The sequence below is a fragment of the Ursus arctos genome, unplaced genomic scaffold, assembly GCF_023065955.2.
Source record: "Ursus arctos isolate Adak ecotype North America unplaced genomic scaffold, UrsArc2.0 scaffold_12, whole genome shotgun sequence".
NCBI classification, from domain to species: domain Eukaryota; kingdom Metazoa; phylum Chordata; class Mammalia; order Carnivora; family Ursidae; genus Ursus; species Ursus arctos.
This window is the reverse complement of record NW_026622786.1, coordinates 16,727,791-16,740,143: the sequence shown is the minus strand read 5'-3', so window position 1 is coordinate 16,740,143 and position 12,353 is coordinate 16,727,791. Positions and strand designations below refer to the sequence as shown.

Genomic DNA, 12,353 nt, shown 5'->3' with positions numbered 1-12,353 from the left:
CTCAGAACACTTGAGGAATTCTGATCTCTGCCCTGATATGCACCCCCGATACTCGGTATTTCTGTGTAATATTTATGTAAAGTTCCAGGATAAGTCAGAGTTGTGTTAGGGAGCCCCCTCGGTCCGAGACAGTTATTTTATTATCTAATGCTCAGAGCCTGAAAGAAGTCTCATTCATTTGTTCCACCAATACTCCTCTTACTGAGCACCTCCTGTGTGTCTAGCACATTGCAGGGTCTAAAAGATACAAAGGATACAGTAAATATCTACAATCAGATGTGATAGGTAAGAGAGGGACATATAAAGAGACTATGAGGAAATAGTTATTTTAAACTGGGGTTTTTAGAGGATATAAGCACAATTTATAGTTTTCATTAACTCTCACTGACTTATCCATTCATTATATTAGGCCAAGTTATGGGTAAGGATGCAAAGGAGAAAGACCCCGTTCACCCTCAGCTAGCTTATGTTCCTAGCACATAGGGTTGGCAAACTACAGCCTGTGTGCCAAGTTGGCCCAGTGCCTATTTTTGTAAAAATAGTTTTGTTGGAATACAGCACTTATTTATGTGTTATCTGTGGCTGCTTTGATGCCCCAGTAGCAGAGCTGAGTGGTATGTAGAGATCACAATGGCCCACAAAGCCTAAAATATTTATTATCGGACTCTTTGTAGCAAGTGAGATAGACAAACTAAAATTTACAGCAGTATAATAAGTACTATAATATAGAGAAGTAGAGGAAACAGAGAGAACAGAGATGGGACCTCACTCACACAGAGAAAACTTCCTAGAAAGTCGACACCTGAAGAGAGTCTTGGGGAGAATTAAAAGGTAATTGGGGGTTAACAGGTGGATATGAGGAAGACAAGTATTCCTGGTAATAGGGTCAAATAGAATGAACTTATAGGCATAATAATTATAAATTATGTAATAGTAAATATGTAATAATTATAGATAACACTTATTGAGCATTTATTTGTTATACCAGGCACATATATATGTTTCATTCAGTTCTTACGTTACCTCTTTCAGTACTCACAAAGTACTATTATTAGTTTTTAAAAAGAGAAAACAAAGAGGTTAAAGTAACTTGCCCAAAGCCTAAAAACTAGTAAGTGGTAAAACCAAGATTGAAACTCCCGTCTCTTTGAGTCCAAATGCATTCATGGTAGCTAGCCACCCTACCTTGCTAGCTTGTGAATAGTATAACCTACTTAGGGAGTTGCCAGTGAATCCGTACTTCTGAGGAGGGGGCACGGGAAGGGAGCTGTGGGACATGAGGCTGGCAACAGTCTCCAAGCCAGGTTGTAAATGACCTCTGTCACCATAGCAAAGAGTTTACTACCTTTTTTTATCCTGTGTACAGTTTGATCATTCTTTGCAGGAAAGTGATCTATCAGATGGGCATTTTAGAAAACTAGCCATAATTTGGAGGGCGGGGGGGGGGGCGGATCGGAGCAAGGAGAGACTAGTAGCAAGGAACAGGTAGAAAAAGAACATTTATGAGGACGGTGATAAGTATAGTAGAGGGAACATGTGTTTTTGAGTTAAAGAGTTTGGGTTCCTATCCTAGCCAGGCTACTTTGGGGTCCTCGGTAAATCTTTTAACTTCGATGGAATTTTAGTTACCCCTGTTGAAAAGAGGGGATAATCATGGGATTGATTTTTTAAAGAGTAAATGATATGATATACTCAGTAAGCTCTATCAATGATTAATTTAGGTGGAGGAACAGCAAGCAATACAGCTGGAACCAGATAGTAAAGGCTCAAACGCACAGGCTGTCTCTCCTCTCGTTTCAGACTGTGCAGGGTCCACGTCAGACTTCCACCCTAGCTGCTTTACTGATGTTACCAACCTCCGTAAGGCTTCTTTTCCTCACCTGAAAAATGGGAGGGATAAATGTTACCTAACTCACAGGATTTGACTGAGGATTAAGTCAGATAACTTACGTAAAGTATTTAACACAGTGCCTAACCCATGGACAGCCCTGAGTACATGCTAGTTGTGTATATTGTTGTTATTAAGAGGAAAGAAAAATAATTTCCATTTGAGAGATAATCTAGAACCTAGGCTCTAAAGGCATTCATAATTCTGGGTCCCACCCCCTTTCCAGACGAATGTTAGAAGAACCCTCACCCAATGCATGAAAGCCTGAAGTGAGAATCAGGGGTTGAAGTACATGACTAATGTCACATGCCGCAGGAAGGCTGAGCAGAATGGGCCGTGCAGTCAGACACGGGTTTCATTCCTGGCTTAGCCACCATGACCCGGCTTGGCTATAACGCTGACAAATTATATCTCTTTCTTGCCACAAAAAGACACGCCGCTGGGGTTAACGACGCAGGTTCTGGAATTGGCTTCCCTGGGTTCAGTCCCAGGCTCCACCGAGTATCAGCCGTGCGTCTTCGATAAGTTACCCCACTTCCCTCTGCCTCAGTCTCCTCCCTACAAAATAGTGACGGTAACAGAACCCACCTCATAAGAGTTATAAGGCTTAAATTAAGTGAGCTAACAGAGGGAAATGACTAAAACAAAATCTGGCATGCAGGAAACACTCGGGTGCTTAACATGCACTAATTAACGGTCCCTCTTGCAGAGCATCGTGAAGTGCCCAGCACAGTACTTGCATACGTAGGCTCTCTGTCACTCGTCGGTGTGTATCAGAGAAACGGATGTGTTAGCATTAGATCTAGTCTGAGAGAGAAACTGGCAGCACAAGACGAAACTAGAATTGTTTACTCGGGCACTGAAGAGGCGCAAGAACCATACATACCTCGCTAAGAAAGTGAACCCATGAGACTGAAGAGAACAGAGCAACAAGCAGTAGAGACCTGGGGAGGCATATCCCCAGTAATCCACTTGAAGCCTGGTGGAAACAGCCTGACCAGCCCAGGGATGCCTGCAGAGGTTGCGGGGTTGCACTCCTTGCTTGCCTTGGAGACATTTAGTTCCTGACAAAAAGTCTTTCATTTGTTTCTCTTCCTCTGTGTGATTTATCTTTCATCTCTGGCCATTTTTAAGATTTTATCACTGGTTCTTAGCAGTTTGGTTATGATGTGCCGTGGTGTGTTTTTCTTTGTGTTTATTCTGCGTGGGGTTCATGGAGCTTCTTGGATCTGTGGTTTACAGTTTTCCTCAAACTTGGAAATTCTCCGGTCATTATTTTTACCTGCCCTTCCTTCTGTTATCCTCACCTACAGATTCTCGCCCCCAGTCTGACCTCTGACCCCCACACTCAGAAAGACCACCTGGCTGTGTTGGGGTTCTCCCTGCACTGCAGGCTGGAAGGACCCTGAAGGAAACCGCTTTGGACTTTCTTCCTTGATTTCCCTTCTCTCAGGACCGGTCCTGTACTGCCTGTTGTCTAGTGTGTGAAACTGTTGTTTTACATGTGCTATAAAAATGTTCTAGTTATTTAAAGCAGGAGGGAAAGTGGTTCCTGTTACTCCATCATTGCCAGAGTAGAACCATTTTAGGGCCTCTGAAAGCCAGTGTGCAGGGGCAGCGCTCAGCAAGGTCCCTTCAAATTCGGATTGTCTGTAGCTGTGAATGAATGTTCACAGGTGTTCTGTTGAGAATGTTCCTGTTTCTTCTGCAGAATGAATCTGTAAGACCAGGAGCCTCTGAGCAGTCAGTTGAAAAGTCCAATTCAGTCCACAGTGGTCTGGTAACCAGTACATTACTCCCATTTTTTAGAATTTCCTCTTAAGATTCCATATGGGAAGAGATCAATCATGGTGGCTGCTTCTGGTCTTACTGATGTTGGGAATACGCAGAGTGAAATGGTCAGGTAGTGTAGCCCCTGGCATCGTCATGGTGGCTGCTTCTGGTCTTACTGATGTTGGGCATACGCAGAGTGAAATGGTCAGGTAGTGTAGCCCCTGGCATCTTGACACAGGAGGAGATGGGTACTGGTGATAACTTGAAGCCATAATACCCTCCCCTCCACGCAACACCACCTCCTCAGCTCCCCTCCTGCTTACTCAGGAGGGCTCAAGGATCCTCACCTAAAAATAAACCCAGCTGCCATCAGAAAGACACTGTGCTTTTATAGACTTGTAGAAAACCTTTATCCTCCCAGATGAAGAAACAATAGAGGGAACATGTGTGTTCATTCCATTATAACATAGGGACAAGGTACTAGGTACATCAGCAGTAACAAACCTTCTGTTGATGAGGCCATTACTTCATTTAAATATGTTTTAGTCACAAAGCTTGCAAATTTTAAGTTTTTAGTATTCTCCATATTTCGTTAATAGAGGTCAGTCAGTACCTAGAATATCAGGGCAAAGGCTAAGCTGCTATAACAAAGATAACCAAAAATACAGTGGCCAGGCTGATGAGACAGCTTTGCCTCAAAAGGTGATTCACTGACCCAAGTCCCCTCCATTTTGCCTTCACCATCTTCCCTACCTTTTGTCAAACTTGGATGGCTACCAGTCCAGAGCAAGCAATTTCTCTTTAAGCAAGTGAGACAGAAGTTGACACATCCCCATTCATGTTCCATGGGGAGGGAAACCGAGTCACATGCTAACACCTGTCAACAAAGGAGTTTAGGAAATGTGGCCTCTAGCTGAGAAGTCTGTACAGCCTGTAGCCAGAACCATGAAGAGGGGGAGGATAGATTTAGGGGGACAGCCAGCAGTGTACCACAAACCAAGCTAATGAAGAAATATACCCTTCTTCAAGATCACTTCACGTTAGGGGCACCTGGCTGGCTCAGTCAGTTCAACACCCAACTCTTGATTTCGGCTCAGGTCGTAGTCTCAAGGTTGTGGGATCGAGCCTCCATGCTCAACAGGAAGTCTGTTTCTCTCTCTCACTCTCTCTCTCCCTCCCTCCCTCCCCCTCTCTCTCCCTCCCTCCCTCCCCCTCTCTCCCCCTGCCCTTCCCCCTGCTCTCACACTCTCTAATAAATCTTGAAAAAAAATCACTTCACTTTAAATCTGTATTATACTGGTATAATTTACATTACTGACCATGTATAAAGACATTGGCATGGGGACGCCTGGGTGGCTGTCGGTTGGTTAAGTGTCCACCTTCAGCTCAGGTCATGATCCCAGGGTCCTAGGATCAAGCCCCATGTTAGGCTCCCTGCTCAGTGGGGAGCCTGCTTCTCCTTCTCCCTCCCCCCCCCCCCGCTCATGCTCTCTCTAGCTCTCTCTCTCTCTCAAATAAATGAAATCTTTAAAAAAATAAAATAAAGACATTGTCATGTTGACTAAAAGAATTCTTGCACTTTCTAGAAAGGTACATTAAGACACCACACACTAAAAACAATCACGTAGTAACTCTGCAAGCCCTGGGTAAATTGCCAGTCAGTATGTACTCTTGGATGAGATTGATTTTTAGGATTTATGTATAAATGTGTTTCAAGAAAAGATGTCTTGCCACAGGTTAAGATTTAGGAACAATACTAGGTCACGGTAGGGATAAATGTGACTAATCCAATGTACTGATGATAAACATTTAATATTTCAAGTATTTTCTGTCTGTGAGATCTTTCAACTGTGTGGAAATCAAATCTAGTAGAAAATGCCTAACGCACTATCTTTTGGAGGGCAAGGTTAACTAGAACAGTTTCAAGCATTACAGCTCAAGACCTTCAAGTGGTTTTTTTCCCCTCCTGTTGTAGGGTGGGGTCCGGAGCTTATGAACAAGTTGTAATCAAACGCTAGAAGTCAAGCTGGTGAACTGCAGCTTCCCTGGGGGTGTGAGACGTGGGCAGTCAAGCTGTCGAGGCACTTCATTCAAGCACTTAGGAGAAAATGAACATAGTTTACAGATGAAGCATGTTCCTCTATTCAGAGGAAAGCCAACACCGATTTCTTCTGGGAAAGTGCCCACCACCATCCTGTCCCACCCACCGAAAGGGAACATCAGAACTGTAGCGTCCAGGTGCTGGGCCACACGTCGCTAGCTGCACGTGGCTTCTGCGGCCACTGCACAGGCTAATGAAAATTCAGAACCTCCAGGTGCGGAAAACGAGGCTCTCCGTCTGCGTATGTTTCCATACTGAAGTATAAAACCTGTAGTCGAGGTGCTCAACAGGTTTGGGCTCGGATTATTTAAGTTGAATGTTTGGGAGGTAATAAGTGAATCATTTGAACCCTATAAATTCTGTCCAGATAGTTATAATCTCTTAAGGAAATCTTCCATATTCTATCCTACCTACAGTATTGTACTGTTTATTAATTCTTCTTGATTAAATAATTGATATAAAGTTTGGGTGTTCATGTTTGGGGGAAAATGTTATACTATTTAAACACGTAGAATGCTCAATTCTCACCGTATCCGTCACAAATGGAGTAAGTGTGTTTAAGTCTGAGATATGTGAATGAGTGTAATGCCATTATTACGCAACATGTATTGTTACTAGTGAATGTTAGATGAGCTGCAGAACTCCGACTAGCACTATAGATGAGATTCAAGGTAAGTTTAATGCTTAATAGGTTAGGCTCCCGTAAGGCACCTTAAGAGCTGTTCTAACTGAGTAGTATCTGCTGGCTTCAGGAGTCTGAATTCAGAACAGGAGGAAAATTGTAGCATGATCAGAAACAGTGGCCTTTTCTGTGTAAGTTCAGACTTCTTTCTGAAACTGAAAGTTATTCCAGGGAAGTGGCAGATAAGACAGGGGACAGCTGCTTGACATTACTGACATGGACTCGTGGTTTTCTATTTTAAACTCCCCACAATGGGAAGCTATGTTTTTTTCTTTACTGTAACAGTAGTTGTTTTGAGACAGTAGAATATAACATAATCCAGTGTAGCTTTAAAGGTAAGAATATCTGATCTGGATCCAGTTTAACAAGCTCAGCAGACCATCTTTTTATCAGGTGGGAAGTTTTTCTGGTCTTTCATGACAAGTTTTAATGTTCTTGGAGTCACTCAGTCCCTGAAGAAAAATGCAGATTCTGTAGAACCAGTAATTCCCAGTCCTTACTTTCAAAACTGTGTCCAAAAAAAAACCGCAATATGTTAGAATAACTTTGGTCTAGGTATATTTGTGTTGGCAAAGTAAGGGGAAAATATATTAAAATATTTCAATGTCCAAATGTAGAGCTTTGGAAAAATTTTAGTAGTTCATGTTAGGGTTTTGGGTTTTTTAACATTTCAAGGATTGGGTATTCTAAATTAATCCAGTTCTGTTGCAAATAGGTATTTTTAAAAAGGTGAAACCCCATTTTAGAATGTTTTGAATGTTGAGAGATAGGGTTTCTGACTCATTAGTAATACTTTTGTTATTTTATTTTGACGTGAAAAGAAATTGACCTGACCATTTTAGTCTAACCAAGGAAACCTTAGCTTAAGTGGTAAAGACTTGCTTGTTCTCTGTGATTAACAAGTGAGCTGATCCATCCATTATATATTATGGGGGTGGGGGAGGGTCAAAGTTTTTAATAGATATGAAACTAGTGTTTAGAGATATTTATGACATGTTCTAAGGTATTTTTCTATTTTCAAAATATTATTTCTAGGCTATATTTTTTATTGGCACTTCTGCAAATAATTTTGCCATTTTGAAAATGATAAAAAACCATCGATTGTAAGCGAGGTTCAGTGAGGACATTCTTCAGATATGTAAAAGGTACTGTAATCCAGGCACTGCCCGTCTTATCCTTGCCTGCCCTCCGCCTGACAACTTTATACAAGACGGGCTCTCAGTATTTAAAAGGATGGAGAATTATTTTTTAAAAACAAAATGTAGAGATCTTGAAAAGCTAAGAATCATGCCTCTATAATTTTAGCAGCCACCAGATACATCTTGATTTATGTAGTAGGAAATCATTTTAATAGAAACATCGATGAGGGAAAAGTCAGCACAAGTCTGCATTCATTTTCTTTTGTGTGGCAGTGGTGGGCATGCTTTGCAACCACATTTATTCACGGCCCTCTGGAAATATTTGTTAAAATTTGCTTAAATGTCTGCCTTACTTTCCTGGGTTTTCTTAGAGCATGTACTGTTTAGCTATATCTTAACCATGTAGCTATTTTTTAAAATTGCTTTTTAAATACGAAGTGCACTTTTGGTTCCATTTGGCGTTGAGAAAATTGGATTTGAAAAATTAGATCTTAATAAACTGGTCTTTAAGTATTAAAGTCAAATTTCAAACCACCCAGTCTTGGAGAATTTGCAAATGTATAACATTGTCTTTTTCTAATCCTATCCTAGAGAAAGATTAATGGTATATTAAAGCTATTTATTTGTGGTCAGATAAGGAAGTCTTAAATACCCTGTTTGAGGGAAATACAGAGGCTGGTCAGAAGCCCACTTCCTGTGACTGGAGCTGGTAACTGGGACCAGAGAGGATGTCTGGGGTAGCACGGGCAGAGCAGCCCTGGGCCGTCAGTTTGCATTTTGATAGTTGACTCCCCTTTGTGGTGTGGAAGGCTTCCATATTCACCAACTGTTGTGGATTAGTACTTAAAATCTGAGTAAGTCTTGACCAAGAATCCTAAAGTCCACCATCGTTCCAGGAAAATACCACCAGAGCAATGATATCCAAACTAGATTCTTCTGTTTTGTTTTGCTTTTGCGGAAAAACCGTGAGCAATCAAGGTCCACCACTTAGCCCATTTGTTACTAGAAGGAAAACAAATCTTCAGCTAACCTCCAACCAAAACATAAAACATCCAGAAGTAACGTTAGACTGAGATTGCCACGCCAACTAGACCACTTTGCAAACTCAAGCTGACAGTATTAAGTATTTCATTTAAGTACTCTGAAGTGTTAGGCTACGTAACACTTATATAATCATATATGATAATGCTTAAAAGAGCCTGGGCTTCTATGATGGGGCTGCATTTTATTTTAACAGGTCTAACTGGGACAGTTCAGAAATTATACTTGGTCAGTTCTCTTAGATGGTACGTCATGTGAATATAGTCAAGTACTGTAACTGAAATTACTAATGGCCCTTTCTGTGTTGGCTTAGGTACTATGCATAATTTTAGTAGCTGAGATGTTTAAGAATATAAAGTCTAAAAATATAAAGGATGAAGTAAGTTTAAAGACTGCTCTGGAAATAAAGGCCTTATTACCTTATTATGTGATTTTTCATAAGAGAATATATACACAGTATATTTTAAATAGTCATGTGAGTGGTCTCTAGCTACTCCCTATATGACAAAGCTGGCAAAATTTTTTATTTACAATGACAACATAGTCTGCATTTACAAATGTTTATGTTCATCATATATATATATATATATATATGTAACAAAATTCTCCTGCTGATATTCATTGACCAAATCCCATGCAGAGGAATACTTAGGATATATTGTTTGATTGTTTTTTGGAAATATATCTTATTCTGGAAGTTGATACAACTTGTGGGTAATCATGTAAATGTTTATGAAAAAAAACTGTTATGGAAGTGATTCCATTAGTATTGTTCTAATACTTGGAAAATGACCTTCATATTTATATATTTCTTTGTTTTACTGTACAATTATAAATCCAAGAATTTTTTTTTACAAAGAAAATTTACTGTATTTGTAATAATGTAAAGGTGAATCTTATACCTGTTCAATAAAAATCATCTTAAACTTAACAATGTGTATACTTTAAAATGTCAGTTAAGATTCTGTCAGAAATCGGTCAGATTCTTGCCAAGGTAAGAAAACGTAAATGAAAGGATCAGGATAACTTCTCCCTCACGGGTGTCCAACCCTCATTTATTACCAGGTGGTATAGCACAGACTTGAATCCTCCAGAGAAAGACCCTTCTTTTGAATTCTGAGCTTCACCCTGCAGTGGGGGGAGCATGGGCTCTAGAGTCTGAATTCAAGCCCCCTTCTGAACCTGTTTCTAATCAAGGATGGAGATAATATTGTCACGAACTCTCCTGGGTGACGAGCAAGAACCCAGGAACTATTAGGAATATACCACAGTAAGCGCTCCTGTCGAGCCCAAATTTGCCTTCGTGCGGCACTGATACATGCCTTCATTCTGGTGTTAGACACACAGAAGATGGTCGATCAATATGCCACTACTGGAGGGCGAGATCCTCACCTAAATGATACTCAGTGCCACCCCTGTACAGACTGTTCCTGCCTTTGACTAGGTCCTCACAGAGGAACAACAGTGCCGGCACATTCCCTCTGCTGATATTAAACTTACAAGAGCAATTTAAGGAGCGCTAGTTCAGTGTGGGTTTGAGCCCACATCTCGCTGCAGATTGCCACGGCTTTCCTGGACAGTGTGGATGATGAAAGCTTATGTGCGCTAAGCAGAAAGACCCTGTGGGTTGGGGATAACTTCGTGCCAGATCACAGCAGAAGCTGGCAGGGCCCTCTGATCTGCCCTCATCGCAGGCATGGAGTTCCCAGGCCCAGCCTTCTTGTGACTTACCCCTTTCCTCAACACCCAGTGTTTTTCTCTCCTTCCCTCCCTCCTTCCTCCCTCATCACATTTTACTCCTTCACTCCTGTACCTACATATCACATACCTGGTATGGAAAAATCTTTCTTTATATCTGCAGATAGGAAATATTAGGTGGAGTTAATCCATCCCACATTACAATGTAACAAAAATTTAGGAGGCAAACAGAAAAGGCTTACCTTTGGACATTCCGAGTTGATGACATCTATTCCATATGGCCCCCACGTGACAAGGAAACAAATGTCAGAGACCTTCCCGCCTGAATGACTTTAGACCCCGTTCCTATGCACTTGACTCCTAGAGATTTCTCCTTAACCACTTCTCTTAAACTGACTTTGCCACTAGATCTTTAAACCTTTTAGCAGTGATTTTCCAAGTATAATTGCAAAAAGCTTCAAGTTACTTTGCAGCTTATTTACACCGGGGAGTTCTCAAAGCAAGAGTGCTATTACCTGTAAGTGGGAAAAGTGTGCCACCTTGTGGTATTTAACTTCAGGGATTCAGTTCAACTCTCCCAAGTGACCGTGTGTCTGCCCTTCTTTCCCAGTATTCTATGGGATTAAGACAAAAGGAAAAATACATTTTTTTCAATACTAATTTTTTAAATCAACTCTCCACGGAACATGGGGCTAGAACTTACAGCCCCCAGATGGAGTCGCATGCTCTGAGCCTACCACGTGACCCTTTTCAATACTAATTTTACATGATTTGAAATACTTGCAAAAAAGATTTTGAAGCATCACAGACTTTTACCCTAAGTAAATAGCTTTCCTTTAATGTGGAATTAATAAAAGATTGTCAGCTCTGTTCTGTGATGATTCCTACTAGAAAGGACTGGGTGATCAGCATGATAAATGGCTTCCAGTGGGATGAGGCTGGACAAAGATAGTAACAGAGCCTCTTCAACAAACGTGAAGCATCTGACTGGGTCAAGGCTAAGGTACAGGAGTACGGAGCAATGCCGTGTTTCTGGGAAAGACCATAAAATGCTCAGAGCTTAATCTGACTAATTCCAGCAGAGTCACAACAGGAGGATGAGAAGGAGAAGAGATGAACGGCAACAAGGCAGGCGAAGAAGAGTCCACAAAACGGGACCAGCACACGAAGGGCTCAACGGGTAAATGCGCAGAGCATGGATGGGTGACTTCCAAACGACTTGTATAAAAAGCATGGCATGCTGTGGTCTTTAAATACTAATTGCAAAAGCATGAAAGTGGTGCAACATTTACCGTACAAGCTTATGACCTCTGGCTCCTACCAGCTTTGTTTAGCTAAAGCTCAAGAAAACCTGCAAGTGTTCCCTGTTTCGGGATATCCCCGAAGATGTGCATCCGCCACCGCGAGAAAGCAGGTTAGCCATAGTGAACACCTGGCAGCCTTCAAGGTACGGCTCGGGATTCCACCTTGCACGATGTCCTCCCTGACCTCCTGTCAGCAGCTCAACACACTGTGTAACAAGGCGCTTTTGCTGGCATCTGGCTGAGTTTCATTTGGAATTACTCCTTGATACGCAGCCACAGAACTGAGCCCCTGGGGCAGAGAGCAGTACCTCAGAGAGCTGAACTGTGGGGTGTGATGTCCGTGAGACTAGAGGTGAGCAGAGGATGATGGGTTGGGAGGGGCTGTCGAAGGGGCACTTTGCCATCTCCACAGCATGGCAACTACGCTTGAAGCCACAGTGCTGTGAGGACTAAGCTTCTAGACCATGGGAACAGTTGGAGGCAAACTTCATTCAGATCAAGGGCCAGGGGTGTTCTAATACCTGGTAACACACATTCCACACCTACTCTTGGAGGTGGGCTATGGTCCTACTTTTCCCTCTCAAGAACTGCCTCTCCTACCCGACCACATTTTTCATTGCCATTCAGTGCAGTGAATTCCTTTCAGCAAAGACCTCGTAGATGTTTTGAGGCCTTTGTTTACAAACCCTGCGGTCCATTCCAAGGGTTTTCCTAGAAAAAGGAACAA

At 41.9% G+C, this 12,353-nt stretch overlaps 1 protein-coding gene across 1 annotated transcript in view; it reads left to right on the top strand.

The window, feature by feature from the left end:
• The window catches only part of EEIG2 (EEIG family member 2), an 82,734-nt gene extending 73,179 nt beyond the window's left edge, over positions 1-9,555 (top strand). The window contains exon 11 of the mRNA XM_026484671.4: positions 5,637-9,555. Coding sequence (XP_026340456.2) covers positions 5,637-5,679 — 43 coding nt within the window. The 3' untranslated portion in view covers positions 5,680-9,555. The remainder of the gene's footprint in view (positions 1-5,636) is intronic.
• The last annotated feature ends 2,798 nt before the right edge of the window (positions 9,556-12,353 follow it).